Source organism: Leopardus geoffroyi, chromosome X (assembly GCF_018350155.1).
Source record: "Leopardus geoffroyi isolate Oge1 chromosome X, O.geoffroyi_Oge1_pat1.0, whole genome shotgun sequence".
Lineage (NCBI taxonomy): Eukaryota > Metazoa > Chordata > Mammalia > Carnivora > Felidae > Leopardus > Leopardus geoffroyi.
In genome coordinates this window covers 2018294-2035689 of record NC_059343.1, presented here as the reverse complement: position 1 = coordinate 2035689, position 17396 = coordinate 2018294, and the positions used below count along the sequence as shown (strand labels likewise).

The 17396-nt window shown below is 51.7% G+C and overlaps 1 protein-coding gene across 2 annotated transcripts in view; it reads left to right on the top strand.

Moving 5' to 3' along the window:
• The window catches only part of PRKX (protein kinase X-linked), a 70822-nt gene that overhangs the window by 25937 nt on the left and 27489 nt on the right, over positions 1-17396 (top strand). For both annotated transcript variants that reach the window (XM_045472503.1, XM_045472502.1), the window contains exons 2-3: positions 227-395; positions 14145-14408. In XM_045472503.1, the coding sequence (XP_045328459.1) occupies positions 227-395; positions 14145-14408 (433 nt within the window). The remainder of the gene's footprint in view (positions 1-226; positions 396-14144; positions 14409-17396) is intronic.

The following is a 17396-nucleotide window of genomic DNA, read 5'->3' as shown; positions in this document are numbered from 1 at the left end:
CCCACCCCCCTTCCCCACCCCACACTGTCCCCCCGAATTACAGAACATTTCAGAGGCAGGTGACTGACTATATGCACATCACATGTGCCCTCCCTTGAAGCTCCCAGAAGGCAGCTTGTCCTAGATTCTCAGCCCTCCCGCTGTATCCTCGGGTCGTGAGCTTTGAAGCTGCTGGAATTTCCTCAAGGTCCTGATGCAGCCTTGTGCGCTGTCCCCCCTCCTCCAGGCACAGGGACGTTCGGGCGGGTACAGCTGGTCAAGGAGAAGACGGCCAAGCACTTCTTTGCCCTGAAGGTCATGAGCATCCCCGACGTCATCCGGCTGAAGCAGGAACAGCACGTGCACAACGAGAAGTCGGTGCTGAAGGAAGTCAGCCACCCGTTCCTGGTCAAGCTGTGAGTCCCTCCCCACCAACCCCTGCCGGTCCCCACCCTGTCTCAGATCCCAGGTGCTGGGCGGTGAGGTCACAGCTGGCCCTCAGTCACCTGCTCAGCCTTATCCGTGCAGGCCACTCGTTGGGTTTCTAGTGGACGATTCTGTATCTCCATTTAGACGCACCACAGACCCGTCCAGTTGAGCATGCCCAGCACTGAACAAATACATCTCTCTCCTCTCATGCTCTTTGCTAGCAGAGGGTAAGACCATTCTGCACCCAGGTGTCAGAGGTGGGATGCCCAGACGTGGCCGTCTTTCCACGCGGCACCCATGGGTGTGGGTACCTTCCAACCTCTTGCTCCTTCTCATTCCCACCCCCCGCCCCTGCCTGATCCAGGCCCCCTGTCTCTTCCCTGAGTTTTGACACGGACCTCACAGCAGGTTTTGCCCTGCAAGGCCTCCTTCCCGCCAAGGCGGTCTCCATCTCACAGCTGCGGAGGTCGTCCCGAGAGACCTCTCTGGTGACCTTCATTGGCACCTGCGGATCCTCAGGGAATCCTGAGGTCCCCAGAATATGGCCCCAGTGGCTTAGTGTCCCTAAAAGGCTCCTTGTGGATGCACCTCTGGCTTTCCCTTCTGCTTGCTGTCTCTTTCCTACACCCTGTCGTCCCCTGACCGATCGCAGAGCGCCGCCTGCAGGAGAAGGGGTCCACGCCGTCGCTCCCCCGCGTCCCTCGGGCCACCCCTCCCCTGCAGTGCCTCCTTCCTGTGCATCTCCCCTCTGGACACCCCTGCACCTGACCAACTCCCGCCCTTCTCTGATGCACCTGTCTGCACACAGACACAGGAACCACTCGCCACGGCTCCGAAGCATCTCGCGTGCATCCCGACTTAGGGACGGACGCCTCTAAGCACAAGGCCGCCAGGGCCCCATCCTCCAAGGCCAAAGTGGCACCTTACCCAGAACAGGGCCATGTTGCGTGTTTAACGAGGAGGAGAATGGAACCGGTTGATTTTTTTGTTTTTTTTTTTGGTTTTACTTTCCTTTTCTGGAGGTGCAGGTGATTCTGTGCCGATGCGGAGGGCTCAACTACCATCTCGTGGCTCCAAGTCACAAAAGTTGCCAGTGATTCAGGGCACTCAGTGCTGCCCATTCAGTCAGTGGTGAGCCTCCCGTTTGGTCCTCGGGGCCAGAGCGGTTAGAAACACGAACGCACGTCGATCTTCCTCTGGGATTAAGGGAAGCTTCTAGTTCTGTCCCTTGCATAAATGAAAATAGCGATTCCCGGCAAGAAAGTTTATTTATTTATTTTTGAGAGAGAGAGAGAGAGAGAACACAAGCAAGGGAGGGGCAGAGAGCGAGAAAGGGAGAAAGAGAGAGCATCCCAAACAGACTCTGCGCTGACAGTCCAGCCGAAATCAAGAGCCCGATGCTTCACCGACGGAGCCACCCAGACACCCTGAAACAAATATTAGGCAGACCTGCACTCCTTTATCTTATTCCCGGGCTGTTCTCCCGTGTCTTGGGCTTCTTTCCAAAGGTAGGGAGTTTCCAACCAATCTTGTGGTTCACGGGATGCAGGGACCATGTGGGGACGCGGGGAGCAGCAGGGAGCAGCCTAGATACTCTGGGGTCTGGACTGGCTTTGCGATTCGAGAATCTAGGTCAGGGGACTTCCCAAGATGGAATCCTCGAACTTGCGGAAATTGAACACGCACGCGGAAAGACGGGAGCTCGCACGACATAGCTGTCTTGAGTTCTTTCTGCCTCCTTCTTTCACCCCTGACTTGTTTCCATCACACATTCTAGAAGCCTAGATTTCGGCGCAATACAGGCTGATCCTGGGTTATCCGAATAGGCTTCTTTTGCTTTTTATGGAGTGTGATTTCTCAACAGCACAGGAACGGGTCACACAGGCAAATGTCGTCTTTTTATTTTTATTTATTTGTCTTTAAACATTTTATTTTTTAAGTAATTTCTACACCCATTAGGGGGCTTGAACTCACAACCCCAAGATCAAGAGTCGAATGCTCTACGCACTGAGCCAGCCGGGCGCCCCCAAGTGTAGTCTTTATATGTCTAGTTCAATGTCGGGTGTGGCTGAGAAGAAGGGAGTTTTTCCTCATCTTTAAATCTACGTGGAAGTTTAGGAGCATTTAGATATTCGTCTCGGAGGGCTTAAACTCACAGGTTTGGGGAAAAGGTGGCAGGGCCTCATTTAAAAATCTCTGTACTGGTTTCAGTCAGTTTTGGGGTTTTCCCCACAGTCCTGAGATGCACAAGACGACGCCCGTTGTCATGTGGGCTCTCCTGGAATGCTCAGGATCTAGAGAAACGATCATTAGCAGTGGATCCCCTCGACACGTCATAGCGATCCAGATTTGCAGGTGACCCTTATCAAGAATTGTAGAGAATAAGTGTGTGCATTTCGGCTGCCATGACGTTATCACAGATGGGGTGGCTTCATCAAGGGACGTTTATTCCCTCCCGGACCTGGAGGCTGGGAGTCTGACGTCCAGGTAGGGTTGAGGCTGGGAGACCGAGATCCGGGTTGGGCTTAGGCTGGTTCCTCCCGAGTCCTGTCTCCTTGGTGTGTAGATGCCACGTTATCCCTGTGTCCTCACGTGGCCGTCCCTCTGTGTGTGTCTGTGTCCTCATGTTCTAAGGACCCTAGTCCTGTGGGATCAGGACCCATCCTTCTGACCCCATTTTACCTTAATCCCCTCTTTAAAGACCCATCTCCAAATACAGTCCCATTCTGAAGTCCTGGGTGAAGGCTTCAACATGTGAATTTTATGGGGACATCATTCAGCTGTCACAGCTACTTAGTGAGTTGCTAAGAGTAGGTCTTGAAGAGCATAGCACAGAGGGCACGCTGTCTCTGGATGGGAGCCACAGGGTGTCCGAGGGCCACGTGATGAAGGACGTATCTTCCTGGGACAGACCATTAGTGAAGAACGCATTGAAGCCCTCCAGCTGGGCACTTTCTCTTGTGAATGAGTGTCACGCGTCACCCAACATCTGCTTCCCATACTGTCCGGAAACACGGAGGGGGTTTTGCTTGCATGTCTGGAGGCCGCGTGGAACACCGCTGGCTCCAGATATCAGGCTGCACAGCGACTGTTTGGAGTCTGACGTTCCAGCCGAGTGGTTTGGCAGCTTTGCCCGTGGCATTGTCCAAGTTCAGTATGTGAACTGCTCCTTCGGTATGTTTGAGAAGAGGCCAGGGCGTTCATTAAATGCACATTAGCGAACACGTTCTATTTGGGGATACAGCCCTTCTGAAGGCCAGCTCAGCCCGTGGAGATAATTCTACAAGAGCAGAGTAGCTCACTGTCCGGGGTGCAAAGTCAAGATTTCCCTGGGACCAAGGCTGGGGGTGTGCCCAAACACCAGCGTCCCGTGTCTGCTTCCCATCCTTTTGGCCATATAGAAGTCACTGGTGTCCTAGAGTTGTTTGACCCCAGAACATGGGTCCTCGGTCTCGGCACTGTTGACATTGGGGAACCAGATCATGCTGTGTGGTGGGGCTGCTGGTGTGTGTGGTGTCGCATCCCTGTCATCCTTCCTCTCACTGCCCCTAGTACCCTGTCCCCAGTGGTGACAACCAAAAATGTCCCGAGACATTGACAGAAAACCTCCTATGGGGTGAAATAGTCCTCCATTGCAGACCACCGCCATAGAGCTATAGACAGATACTAGATAGCGATACATAGATTGGATGGATGGATGGATGGGGGAAGGAAGGAAGGAACGGAGGAAGGAAGGCAGACAGGATGGATATATAGGATAAATGATAGATGAATGATGTGTACGTAGATAGGTATTTGATATAGAAAGATTCATGATATAGATAAATATATGGACAGATAAACAGATGATAGATAGGTGATAGATACATAGGTGTGTAGGTAGGTAGATGATAGATGGATAGATAGATGATAGGTAGATAGATGATAGATAGGAATTTGATAGGTAGGTGATTGATAGGTAGATCAATCAATAGAATGATAGATAGGTAGATACATAGATAGATAGATACATGATAGATGATAGATAGGTATTTGATAGGTAGGTGATAGATAGGTAGATGGCAGGTAGATAGATGGATAGGTAGATAGATCAAAGAATGATAGATAGATGATAGGTAGATCAATCGATAGAATGATAGAAGGATAGAAAAATGATAGATGATAGATAGGTATTTGATAGGCGATCAATCTGTAGATCATAGGTAGGTAGGTAGATCAATTGATAGAATGATAGATTATACAGAGATACATCATAGGGACATAGGTGGGGAGGGAGGGAGGGAGGTAGATAGAGAATGTCCCATGCTAAGGAAGACTTCTCAGCTTCAGCACTGCTGACATTTGGGGCCAGTTGACTCTCTCACGTGGGGTGTCCTGCATGCTCTAGGGTCACGAGCGGCGTCCCTGGTCTCTCCACCCTCCACATGCCAGTAGAACTCATTGTGACACCCAAAAACGTCTCCACGTTGCTGAGCGTCCCCTGTGGAGAACCTCTGCCCTTGGGAGATTGACTGCTACAAACCCGGTCACCGCAAGGCGATGGGTTAACCGGAAGGCCGCTTGGTCAGGGTCCAGGAAGACAGAAATCTGGGGAGGGTTGACTTCCCTGCACAATGTGGGTGCCAGCAGATTAAGGAGGGCTCTACTTGCCTGTGGTGACCGGCTCGGTGAGACAGGACTCGGGGACATCGTCGTGACGCCAACCGGCTGAAGCTGCCGTGTCTGCTCTGGGAGACACCTCGTGAGGGACGCCCAGTGAGGCCAAGCTGGCCTGAGGCTGCCCCCCCGGTCATGCACCTGCAGGGGACGTGAGTTGTCCACTCCTGCACTGAATCCCCGAGGCCCCCCGGGTGTCCCTCCTCCCCCCTGGTTCAGGATGTACCTCATCCTGCGGTTGAAGTCGATCAGCTTGAGGTTGGTCAACTCGCTTCCTATATGGAGTCTCTAAGTTCTCTTTCGGAAGTGCTGTGCAACAGATCCAAAATTAAGACATGGTGGCATGTCATAGCCAGAAGCTCTTCCCTGACACCTGTTGACCAGCTGAAGCAGGCCGGGGACCACAGGACACTTGTCTCCTGCCAGCTGCCTGCCCCTTTCTCTGGCCGATGCTGGTGCTAGCTCCTAGGTTCTCAAGTCTACTGCGTCCCAGGACAGGGTCCTCCCTTCCTTCTGGCTCAGATGCTTGCTCTGCAAAGAAGCTTCCAGCCAGACCGGGCCTGGGATGACCCCACTGGATGCCTCCCATGTCCCTATTGTGTGCCACCTCCAGTGATCTCCACAATCTGCTTAAGTACTTGTATGTCAGATACAATTCCAGTGAAGGCACTAATTCCGAGAAATCAAGTCAAACCAAGGAGTAGCTGGCTTTTTAAGATCATTGACTTGATGGAAGTCAGTGAACATATAAGAAATTCAGGACAAGGGTACCTGTGGGCTCAGTCAGTTGACCGTCTGGCTCCTGGTTTCGGCTCAGGTCATGAACTCACAGCTTCGTGAGTTTGAGTCCCACATCAGGGTCTGTATTGGCAGCATGGACATTGGGATTCTCTCTCTCTCTCTCTCACTCTCTCTCTCTCTTTCTCTCTGTCTCTGTCTCCCCCCCTCCCCCACTGGCACTGCCTCTGTTTCTGTCAAAATAAATAAATTAAAAAAAAAGGGAGGCCCCTGGATGGCTCAGTTGGTTAAGCATCCAACTTTGGGTCAGGTCATCATCTCCTGGTTCGTGGGTTCGAGCCCCACATCAGGCTCTGTGCTGACAGCTCGGAGCCTGGAGCCCGCTTGGGATCCTGTGTCTCCCTCCCTCTCTCTGTCCCTACCCCGCTCACGCTCTGTCTCTCTCAAAAATGCATAAACATTTAAAAAAGTTTTTTTTAAAAAGTCCGGGGGAAATCGCATGTTACCTTTGGGTGCCGAGCAGTCTCTCTTTATACACATGTGATCGCGCAGAGAATTCAGCATCATTAAGTAGTTGGCGGAAAGGTACCTACCTCCCGCCAGCCTGCATCTTGCTGGGATGTGATGCTGCTAAGGTCTGGCCCTCCTAAAGCTATGTGGGGAGCAGATGTCCATGCCAACTGAAGTAAGTAATGTAGCTCCCACAAGGGGCAGCGTCTAGGGGCTCTGGAGGGAGACTTGGTCACGCTCCTCCCAAGGGACCCCGAGAGACACCGCAGGCAGACGCGGGGAAGGGAGCCTTCCCTGGACCCTCACTGTCCATCTCTCCTGCCTGCCTGTCTCCTGCTAGCTCACCGACCCTCAGATGTAGGAGCTCACTCTCTCTGCACCTAGAAAGGTGTGCGGCCCATGGCAGGTGTTCAGACTCCAGGATGTTGAGTACGAGGACGGAGTTGGTGGTGGGGGGCGGCATCCTGGGTACGTGAGACATCACGATCCCGACGACCAGAACAGAGAGGCAGATTTGAAGGGATCGACTCTCTCAACTGTCCGACTGCAAGCTGGCGACTCAGGCAGGGTTTTTATATGGTAGTCAAGTCCACAGGCAAAAATTCCCTCTTCCTTGGAAACCTCATGTTTTTTTTTGGGGGGGGGGTGGCTCCTAAGGCCATCGACTGATTAGATGAGGCCCACCCATATAAGAGAGAGTCACGTGCTTCTTCTAAAGTCAATTGACACTAGATGTTAATCACGTCAAAAAAAAAAAAAAAAAAAAAGAATCTTCATAGCAATATCGAGGCTCGTGCTTGGTCAAATGCAGTTTCGTCCTGGTCTGTTCCCCGCCTCGGCTGGTCCTCCCGTGTTCCCTCCCCAGCCAGCGTCTTTCAGGCTGTGTTCTATCCACGCCTGAGCCACAAGGGCTCATTCTCTCGCTGCCTTCTCTCGGACGCCTCGTGCTCACGCACGTGGTTCGGATCTGCTTACGCCTCTTCGTGGGGCAACGTGGGGAACCGTGGGACAACGGTGAGCGGTCAGCGAGCAGGGATATTTGGGACGGTCACGGGGGGCTGATTCCGCCCGTTAGGGGCATTATTCCGGAAGTCTCCTTCTGATGTTTGCATCCTGTCTGCCAGAATGGGAAAGAGCTCATGGCACGGCTCGAGGGCTCCGTCCGTCTTTACCTCTTCTTTTTAAATGTTCGCTTATTTTAGAGAGAGAGAGAGAGTGAGCAGAGTAGGGGCTGAGCGAAAGGGACAGAGAGAATTCCAAGCAGGCTTCGTGCTGTAGAGCACAGAGCCCGACGCGGGGCTCGAACTCATGAACCGTGAGATCACGACCTGCCCCGAAATCAACAATGGATGCTTCACCGACTGAGCCCCCCAGGCACCCTGTCTTTAGCTCTTCTTCCTAGTGGTCCCGGGGCTCGGGCTTTGTCCCCATGACGTTGCTGCTTCTGGATTGCCCTGCCTGGGCCCTGCTCACATCCGGGGGCGGATGGCCGTCTGACCTGGGGCTTCTTGTGCCCTGTGGGTGCTGACCGACATCCCCGGTCTGCACCCACTGATGGCAGTGTCCCCTCCTTTCCCAGTCGTGAGCATCACAGTAGCCCTGGGCGTTTGCAGGGGATGCTGTGGGCCCCCTGTGCAGTTGCCGGGGACTGGTTTCCAGGCAGCCCCAGGAGGCGGTCACCCCGTCTCCGGCTGGCAGAGTGGAGTATTTGGGGTGGGCACACGCCGAGCAGGGTGGGCGGGTGATGCTGTAGATGCCGCTTTGCCGACGAACAGGACGCAGCTGTGTCTGCACGGAGGAGGCGCTCAGCCCCCTTCAAGGTGCCGTCAGACCGAGCCACCGAGGGCGGGTAGGGGGCCCTTGGGGAACAGAGCTGGAGGACACCCTAGGCTGCGGGATGAAGCAAGGTAAGGGTGCCTCGGGGCAGGGCTGGTTGCCATGGAGCCTGGGTGGAAAGTGGAAGGAACTTTCCAGAGCCTCAGGTTGCACAGAGACATGAGTCCAAAGGGCTAGGGTGACGCCCAGGGATGGTGTCTGCTTTTCTTGTTTTCATGGCAGAAGCCCAGCTTTATACCTCGGCATCGGGAGACAGGACGACAGCCGTTGTTAAGTGAAGGAGGCTGACTTTCGAATCGGCTACAACGGCCACACGCTTTGCAAGGGAAAGACGGCAGGGTGGCCGGTGTCAGAGGTCGAAGGTGTTGCTGGGGGTTGTGGTCAGGGTCAAGCTGCGTTTGCTTTTCGTAGATTCCCACGTTCTCTGGAATGCATTTCAAAACGATCATTTCTTCATTGTGCTAAAATGCACCTGAACCGAAAATTGGCCATTTTACCTATTTTTCAGTGCACAGCTCAGTGGCATCGAGCACATTCACGCTGTTGTGCAAGCATCCCCACCAGCATCTCCAGAACTTTCCATGTCCCCAAACTGAGACTCTGCCCTCTTAAACACTGGCTCCCTTCCTGATCCCCAGCCCCTGGTCCTACCATCTACTCTCATCTCTGTGGATGTGATGCCTTCAGAGACCCCGTATACGTGGAATCAGGCAGAATTTGTCCTTCTGTGTCTGGCTTATGTCGCTGAGCATCGATTCCTCAACATCCTTTTTCAAGACTAAGTCATATTCTACTGTGTGCATGAACCACATGGTGTTTATGCATCTGTCCACCCATCCATCCATCCACCCATTTTCTTTCTTTTTTTTTTTTTTAACATTTATTTATTTTTTGAGACAGAGAGAGTCCGAGCATGAACAGGGGAGGGTCAGAGAGAGAGGGAGACACAGAACCCGAAACAGGCTCGAGGCTCTGAGCCATCAGCACAGAGCCCGATGCAGGGCTTGAACTCACGGACTGCGAGATCATGGCCTGAGCTGAAGTCGGACGCTTAACCAACTGAGCCACCCAGCCGCCCCCATCCACCCATTTTCTATCCATCCATCCATCCATCCACGCACCCATCATCCATCTGTCCACCCACCATCCATCCACCATCCATCCATCCATCCATCCATTGAAACTTGTGCTGTTTCCACGTTCTGGCTCTCGTACTTCGTGTTAATGCCAAGTATCTGTTCGTGTACCTGCTTTGACTGCTTGGCTGCATTTTCCGTGTCGAATTATATCTCCTTCCTGTTTGTGGAGGAGCTGAAGCATTTTCTCTTGTTGGTTTTCTTTTCTTTTTCTGCTCCCCTTGTGTAGGGCTTTCCTTTGTCTCTTCTTCCCACCCTCCTTCAGTGCCAGGTAATCACATGAACAGTCTGATACAGGTCTTTGTGTCCTTAAAGCGCGCACGCACGCACGCACGCGCGCACACACACACACACACACACACACACACACACACGACTCAGGCTCTGTGCTGTCAGGGCAGAGCCCCACGCGGGGCTTGAATTCAGGAGCCATGAGATCGTGACCTGAGCCGAGGTCAAGAATTGGACCCTCAACCGACTGAGCCACGCAGATGCCCCTACATACTGAATTTTCGACCCAGGAATGCCTCCTTTTCTCATCCCACTCGTGATAAACCCACTTACTTCTTTTTGCCCTTGCATTTTCATTGTTTTTTAGCCTCTACGCGAGGGGCGGAGCCCCGCAATGAACTGGTATTAACAAGCGGATTGGCCGACATGATTCATCCTGTTTCTCCTTTTCTAGGCTCAGATTTTAAGTCGTTTGTGGCCACCTGGACCCCTCGTCTCTGCCCGCAAGCCCCAAGGGATGACTAAATGCTTGTACATTGTTTTGGAATAGCTAGTGTCAGCGTGTCTTTGAATATTGTGGCTCTTGTGAGTAACCCCCACGCGTTGCACCTTCTCTCCATACGAGAAAAGCGTTAGTAATGGAGATTTGAAGGAAAGATGAACCAGGGGCACCAGGGCCCTCAGGAATTTTTTTTTTTTTCCGTAGCCTTGTTTTTCGACTCCTTGGGGAGTACTCCACAGCACACTTGATATATAGTGACTTTCGTAGGATTGTTATTGATGCTTTGTTGGATCTTATTGAGAGATTTGTGGGACAGACGTGTCTCCATATATCCATACACACCACTGTCCTGTGCCCCACTCAGTCGTTAGTGTGTGACATTTGTCCCTGTGATGTTGGGATTTTTGGCAAGAAATAGATGTTTGCTCTTTGTCCCTGGCACCGAGGCCCGAAAACCCTTGGAATTTCCTAAGTGAGCAGAGTGACAAAGGTGGCTTTTGTTATGTGAATGAGGTGACTTTTGGAGAACCTCCCTCCGCTTCCCCTCAGGGCAGAGGGCTGGTTGCCGGGGAAACTAATCCTGTAATTGGAGGTTTGGGCTGCTCAGACCCACCCCACCTCTCTGGGGAGGGGAGAGGGGCCGGAGTTTGCGTTAATCCCCAAAGGCCAATGATTTCATCAACCTCGCCTACTGGATGAAGCCTCTACGAAATCCCAGAAAGACGGGGTTTGGGAGTTTCCGAGTTGGCTGGTGAATTTGGGGAGATTTGGAAGAGACTGCTCACCTGGAGAGAGCACGGACGGTTCCCCACACCTGACCCCCCGCTTCTCTTCCATCCCGGCCGTTCCTGGCTTCTATCTCTTTATCTTAAGCCGGCGATTTACCTAGTTACGTGTTTCCCCTGAGCTCTGTGAACCGCTCTAGCAGATTAATGGAACCCAAGGAGGGGTCTTGGGAACCTCTCGTCTCTAGCGGGTCAGTCACAAGCACAGGTGACAAGCCGGACTTGGAATTGGCGTCTGAAGTGTGTGTGCTGGGCCATTGGTTTAGGACTGCTCCCTTCTCCTGTGGGACCTCTGTGGTCTCCAGGTCGACCGTGTCAGAACTGGGTTGAATCGTAGGATGCCGGGTTGGTGTCCCAGAATCGCTTCATGGTGTGGGGGAAAGAATAGCGATGCGTGTTCAAATTGGGAGCAGAAGGGTAGACACTGAGTCCTATCTTTGCCCAGATATGTCTGTATCTCAACCTACTCGAGCCCCAAATTGCAGTTCAGCTGGAACGCAGGTGACAGACTGCTATCGTTGACCCACTCCTTCTGTCTGGATCTCCTGGTCTCCACCCATGCAGTCCTTGGGTCAATGCACCTTCCACTTGGCTGATTAATCCCAAAAGCTCCCTTTCATTCCTTACCACTGGCTGTCTCCTGGCCCTGTTCTAATCTCCCCCATTGTGAATGCTCTCCTGTGCCTTTGAAGGGTGAAATCAGGTTGCATGAAAACATGGTGATGCATTGTTCTCTAGAGCTGAAAAAGGCTCTGCGTGGATTATGATCCTGGCTGTGACTCAGTAGGAGCGACAATAGGATGTATCCACAGAATGGGTGCATCCTAATTGATGAAGAGACTATGTGCGCGTGTGCGTGCAGATGCGTGCACGTACTTACGCATTTGCGAGGTGGGAGGGTAGGGTTCTGCGTATTTTTTCAGCTTTTCAACCAAATCCACAGCTGTAGAACACGGTAGAGCCGTGACCTGCGTAGTTTCGGCCACTTGGGGTCTTTTCAAGGGCCGAGCGCCATGCCCAAACTCCGGAACACCATGCTTTTTCCGATGGGTTCTAGCCAACTTTACCACCCGTCCTGTTCCAGAGAAATCCAGAACGTCAGGGGCTTACATACAGGTTTCATTCTACACGTGTGCCACCCAGGTGCTATCTGGAGCCCAGACCATATTTGCCCACCAGAACGGTGGATTCATTGTTGGATCCCCACGACAGCAGAGTGTGCCCGCCATATGCATTTGTGACACCGAGCCTTGGTAGTGAAGCCTCCCCAGAAGGAATGTTCTTGCTGTACTAATCAAGATGTCAGTCGGTGGCCCAGTCGGTTAAGGGTCCGACGTCGTCTGGGGTCACGGTCTTGAGCCCCGCGTCGGGCTCTGTGGTGACAGCTCGGACCCTGGATCCTGTTTCAGATTCTGGGTCTCTCCATCTCTCTGCCCCTCCCCTGCTCATGCTCTGTGTCTCTCTGTCTCTCAATAATAAATAAACCTTAAAAAAAAAAAATAAAAAAGAAGAAGTCAAGGGCGTGTGGCCGCAAGGAAATACTCCTCTGGACTTTCAATGCTAGAAAGAACGTGGCCGTCTGGTCAATCTGTGTCACTGCAAAAAGATTTCTCCAGAAAGTCTGAAGAGCAGCAGAACAGGACCCCCTGCCCCCGCCAACACCGTTCATGCTCCCCATATGCCTTCATGCCTCAATCCCGCACATCATGGGCCCTCCCAGCGGCAGGAAGCGAGAAGGGGAAGCAGGAGACCCGGGCTCGGCTCTCAATAAGTGAAACAGGGACTTCCTGCACGTCCTCACGTCCGCACTCCCTGTACCAGCTTGGAGAGAACACGGCATCCGTGCAGAGGCCGCGAGCAAACAGGTGCCGTCCCGAAAGGCATCCTCACCCCGAAGGCGCTGTGCGTTTGCACACGCATTTCACGGACGCCTTTTGTGTATACGGCCGTGGCTTGGTAACACGTGTACCCGTCAATGGTCGGCAAAACGAACATGCATTTTAATTTCGATTTCATTTCTTATTTTTCTAACGTTCGTTTATTGTTGAGAGAGACAGAGCATGAGCAGGGGAGGGGCAGAGAGGGGGAGACACAATCCGAAGCAGGCTCCGGGCTCTGAGCTGTCAGCACAGAGCCCGACGCGGGGCTCAAACTCAGGAGCTGCGAGATGGTGACCTGAGCTGAAATCGGACGCTTAAACGACTGAGCCCCCCGGGCGCCCCTAAACATGTGTTTTAAATGCTTCCCTTCGGCACAGCAGGGCTTCCCCTTTCCGGGATGGGGAAGGTTTCCTCCCTTCTGCCTCGGGTTTGTGTTTATCTGCGTGACCTCCTCTCCCGACCCCTGCGCATGCTTCTTCCTTTATGATTTTCCCTTGAGTGCATCTTTCCGGTCCTGGCGAGCTGTCCCCCCGCGTGTGGCTTCATCTTTATCTTGTTGGCATGGCCCGTCCCAGCAGGCAGGACCGTCTGCTGGAGGCAGATGCCCTGAGCCCGCTTCTCCAATCAGGGCGGGTTCTCAGTGCATAATTGCAGTCTTTCTCATTTGGTCATGAGGCTGCTTCCTCCTGTCACCTGTTACAAGGGTCCCCAGTCCTGTGGGATCAGAGCCCACCCTGGTGAGCTCATTTTACCTTAATCTCCTCTTTAAGGACCTTATCCCCTAATACGATCACATCTTGAGGTCCTGGGCATACGGCTTCTGCGTATAATTTTGGGTGACAGAATTCAGCCTGTGGGACACTTTGTTATCACAACATGCTCTTGGGGCTCAGTTGGTGAAGTGGCTGACTTCAGCTCAGGTCGTGATCTCACAGTTTGTGAGTCCGAGCCCCTCATTGGACTCTCCGCTTAGCACAGAACCCGCTTCGGATTCTGTGTATCCCTCTGCCTCTGTCCCTCCCCTGTGCGCGCGCTCTCTGTCTCAAAAGTAAAATAAACAGTAAAAAACAAACAAAAAACATGGTACCAGATTACATCTACGTACGCATATTCAAGCATCTGTTCCCCTATATGAATATCTCAATATCTAAGTATACGGCACCGTTCTTTTTTTTAAGTTTATTTATTTATTTACAGAGAGAGAGTGGGGAAGGGGCAGAGAGCAAGAGAGAGAGAGAAAGAATCTGAAACAGGCTGTTGACTGCCAGTGCAGAGCCTGATGCAGGGATCAAACCCATGAACCATGAGATTGTGAGTTGAGCCGAAATCAAGAGCTAGATCCTTAACCGACTGAGCCCGCCCCGCGCTCCTGTCCATATGGCATCTTACTGTCTGTTCACGCCCGCGCCCTGACGTCTGTGTGTCCCTGGCACACCTCTGACTCCCATGTGCCGTTCCGCAGGTTCTGGACGTGCCACGATGAGCGTTTCCTGTACATGCTCATGGAGTTCGTGCCCGGCGGCGAGCTTTTCAGCTACCTGCGGAAGCGAGGGCGCTTCTCCAGCAGCACCGGGCTGTTCTACTCCGCGGAGATCGTCTGCGCCATTGAGTACCTGCACTCAAAGGAGATCGTCTACAGGGACTTGAAGCCAGAAAACATACTGCTGGACAGGGATGGCCACATCAAGCTCACCGACTTTGGGTTCGCCAAGAAACTGGTAGACAAGTAAGTGACCGTTTTCACCCATTTCAGCCCACTCGCCCGGTGCCGCGTCCGGAGGCCAGCGTGGTGTGCTCCGTGGCCGCGAGTGTGTAAGTGATGTCCTGCTCTCTTTGTCTTCTGTGCCGGACTTCCCTTCCTTGCATAGCGGCCTCAAGTCCATCCGTGGGGTTGCAAATGGCGGGACCTGCTTTTTCGGGGCTGAATAATACTCCCCCGTGCACCAGGGTTCCCCTTTCTCCGCATCCTCGACAACACCTGTCCTGTCTTGCCTTTTTGATTCCAGCCCTTGACAGGTGTGCGGGGGTGTATGTCGAATTAGTGATTCTTTTTATCACAATTATACAGGTGCTCTCTCCCCTCCCCCACCCGCCCATTTCTTTTTTTTTTTTTTTTAATTTTTTTGAATGCTTATGATTTTTTTTTTTTTAATTTTTTTTTTTCAACGTTTATTTATTTTTGGGACAGAGAGAGAGCATGAACGGGGGAGGGGCAGAGAGAGAGGGAGACACAGAATCGGAAACAGGCTCCAGGCTCTGAGCCATCAGCCCAGAGCCCCACGCGGGGCTCGAACTCACGGACCGCGAGATCGTGACCTGGCTGAAGTCGGACGCTTAACCGACTGCGCCACCCAGGCGCCCCCTGAATGCTTATGATTTTTGAGCGACCGTGAGAGTGAGAGGACAGATGCTGGATCGGGGGTGAGTTGAGTTCCAGGAGCAAACAATAATTCTATAAGGTGAAATCTTAGGCAGTTGGGCATACGATGTCTTTTTTTGTGTGCGCTTCGCCCCATGAGCCGCAGTGCTCCATTTAGCTGAGGACATGTTCGGACCTAGTGTGTACGATTATAGAATATACAACGTATAAACGTCCAGCCTTTAGCGTAAGTGAGGCTAATGCACTTGTAACGCCCGTGTGTGTTGATTTCCACGGGTCTTTAAGTGCCGCCAATCACAGAGACCATATTCTCTCTCCGTGAGGAGTAATTCATCCTTTATAGATACAATTCAGGGCAGACAGTACCGTAAATCCCATGCATTTAAGCCTGGCGCATTCGTGGCATATTTCGTCAAAAATATCTCATCAGATATTTCATCAAAAATATTTCATCCAAATAACCTGAAAACAAAAGAAACAAAAAAACCTACAAAACCGATGTGCGATGTGATGGGAGTGTCTACACAGCGTGAAAGAAAATTTTCCACACCCGTCTCTGTATCCTTCCACCTTACGTGCCTCTTTGGACTCAGAATCTAAAATTCTATCCAAAACCAAACCTTTAGACCCTGACAAGCCCCACACACTGAGTCACCCAGGTGCCCCAAGAAGCCTTGTTTTAAAAAGTAAAATTTTAATAAGATAGCATACTTAACCCACTGCATCTCAAATATGATTATTCCAACACATAACCCGTGCAAACAGTTGCGCGCATTTACGTGAATTTTTGGTGCATCTCAGGGTACTACGTTTTCATCAGAAACACTTGCTCTGTGCTTTAACCCATAAAATTTACAGTTGGGGAGATAGACGCACATGGCCAGGCTTTCCAAAACTACTGGAAACTTTCTCAGCAACTGTAGTGAGTATTGGGTTTTAAATTTAAGTGTAGGGGCGCCTGGGTGGCTCAGTCAGCTGGGCGTCCGACTTCGGTTCAGGTCATGATCTCGCAGTTCGTGAGTTCGAGCCCTGCGTCCCGCTCTGTGCTGACAGCTCAGAGCCTGGAGCCTGCTTTGGATTCTGTGTCTCCCTCTCTGTCTACCCCCTCCCCGGCTCGCACTCTCTCTCAAAAATGAATAAACATTAAACAGGTTTTAAGTTTAAATTCATTAAAAGTGGATTAAAATTTCAATTCCATAGTCATTCCAGGTCATGATCTCAGGGTTGTGAGTTTGAGCCCCATGTTGGGTGTAGAGATTACTTACAAATAAAATCTTAAAAAAAAAAAAGAAAGAAAAAAATCTCCCCGTATTTTTCCATTTCTTGATGACGTGGGGATGGCTAAGGTGATAATTCTATTCCTCATGTTATGGAAACGTCTGCATTTATGAGAACGTTGATTTTGGTCGGGAGCAGTTTTGCACGGTGTGATGCGGTTAACTTCCACCTGATTATCCCCTGTGGAATTTCCCGTATTCCCTTTGTAAGAATAAGGCCCATAAAAGCCAACTGGTCTTCCATACCCCTGTGAACGGAGACCCTATTAACACATCGTAGCTGGTTTAGAATATTGGGGCCGTCCCCCGTTGGCATCACGTCGTAGAAAGTCCTTACACCCCCTTCTCCGCTTTTCTTTTTCGTTAAGTCCTTTTATTTGGAAGTCTGATTCCAACCATCCCGCCTTAAAATGTTTCACGCATTCGCTTGCTTCTAAGTTTGGCGAGCGGTGTTCCTCTGCAGTTAACCCATCGTGTCCATTTGAGACTGAATGGATGACGGTGGTGTTGTAGGTAACGTCACGCACTTAATTTACTTAAGACGTTGAGTTTGGGGAAAGAAGGCCTCCTTACCATCTCGATCTATTGCTTTTACAAACAACTTCATTTTTTTTTATTTTAATTTTTTTTAACGTTTATTTATTTTTGAGACAGAGAGAGACAGAGCATGAACGGGGAGGGTCAGAGAGAGAGGGAGAGACAGAATCGGAAACAGGATCCAGGCTCTGAGCTGTCAGCACAGAGCCTGACGCGGGGCTCGAACTCAGGATCTGTGAGATCATGACCTGAGCCGAATTTGGACACTCAACCGACTGAGCCACCCAGGTGCCCCAAAACAACTTCATTTTTCAGGCATGGGCCGTGTAGACCGCAAAACACTCCCCTCCCCACCCCCCCTTCTTCCTAATTGTTCTTCTTGATTTGCTTGGTGAAGTCTCTCCCTTCTGGGCCAGCTCTGGACCCGTGGTGCCCGTGGACACATAGTCATGTCCTCTCTTCTGGTTCAGGATTCGACCACAGACCTGATTTTTGCATAAAGGTGGAAGGAAACGTCCAC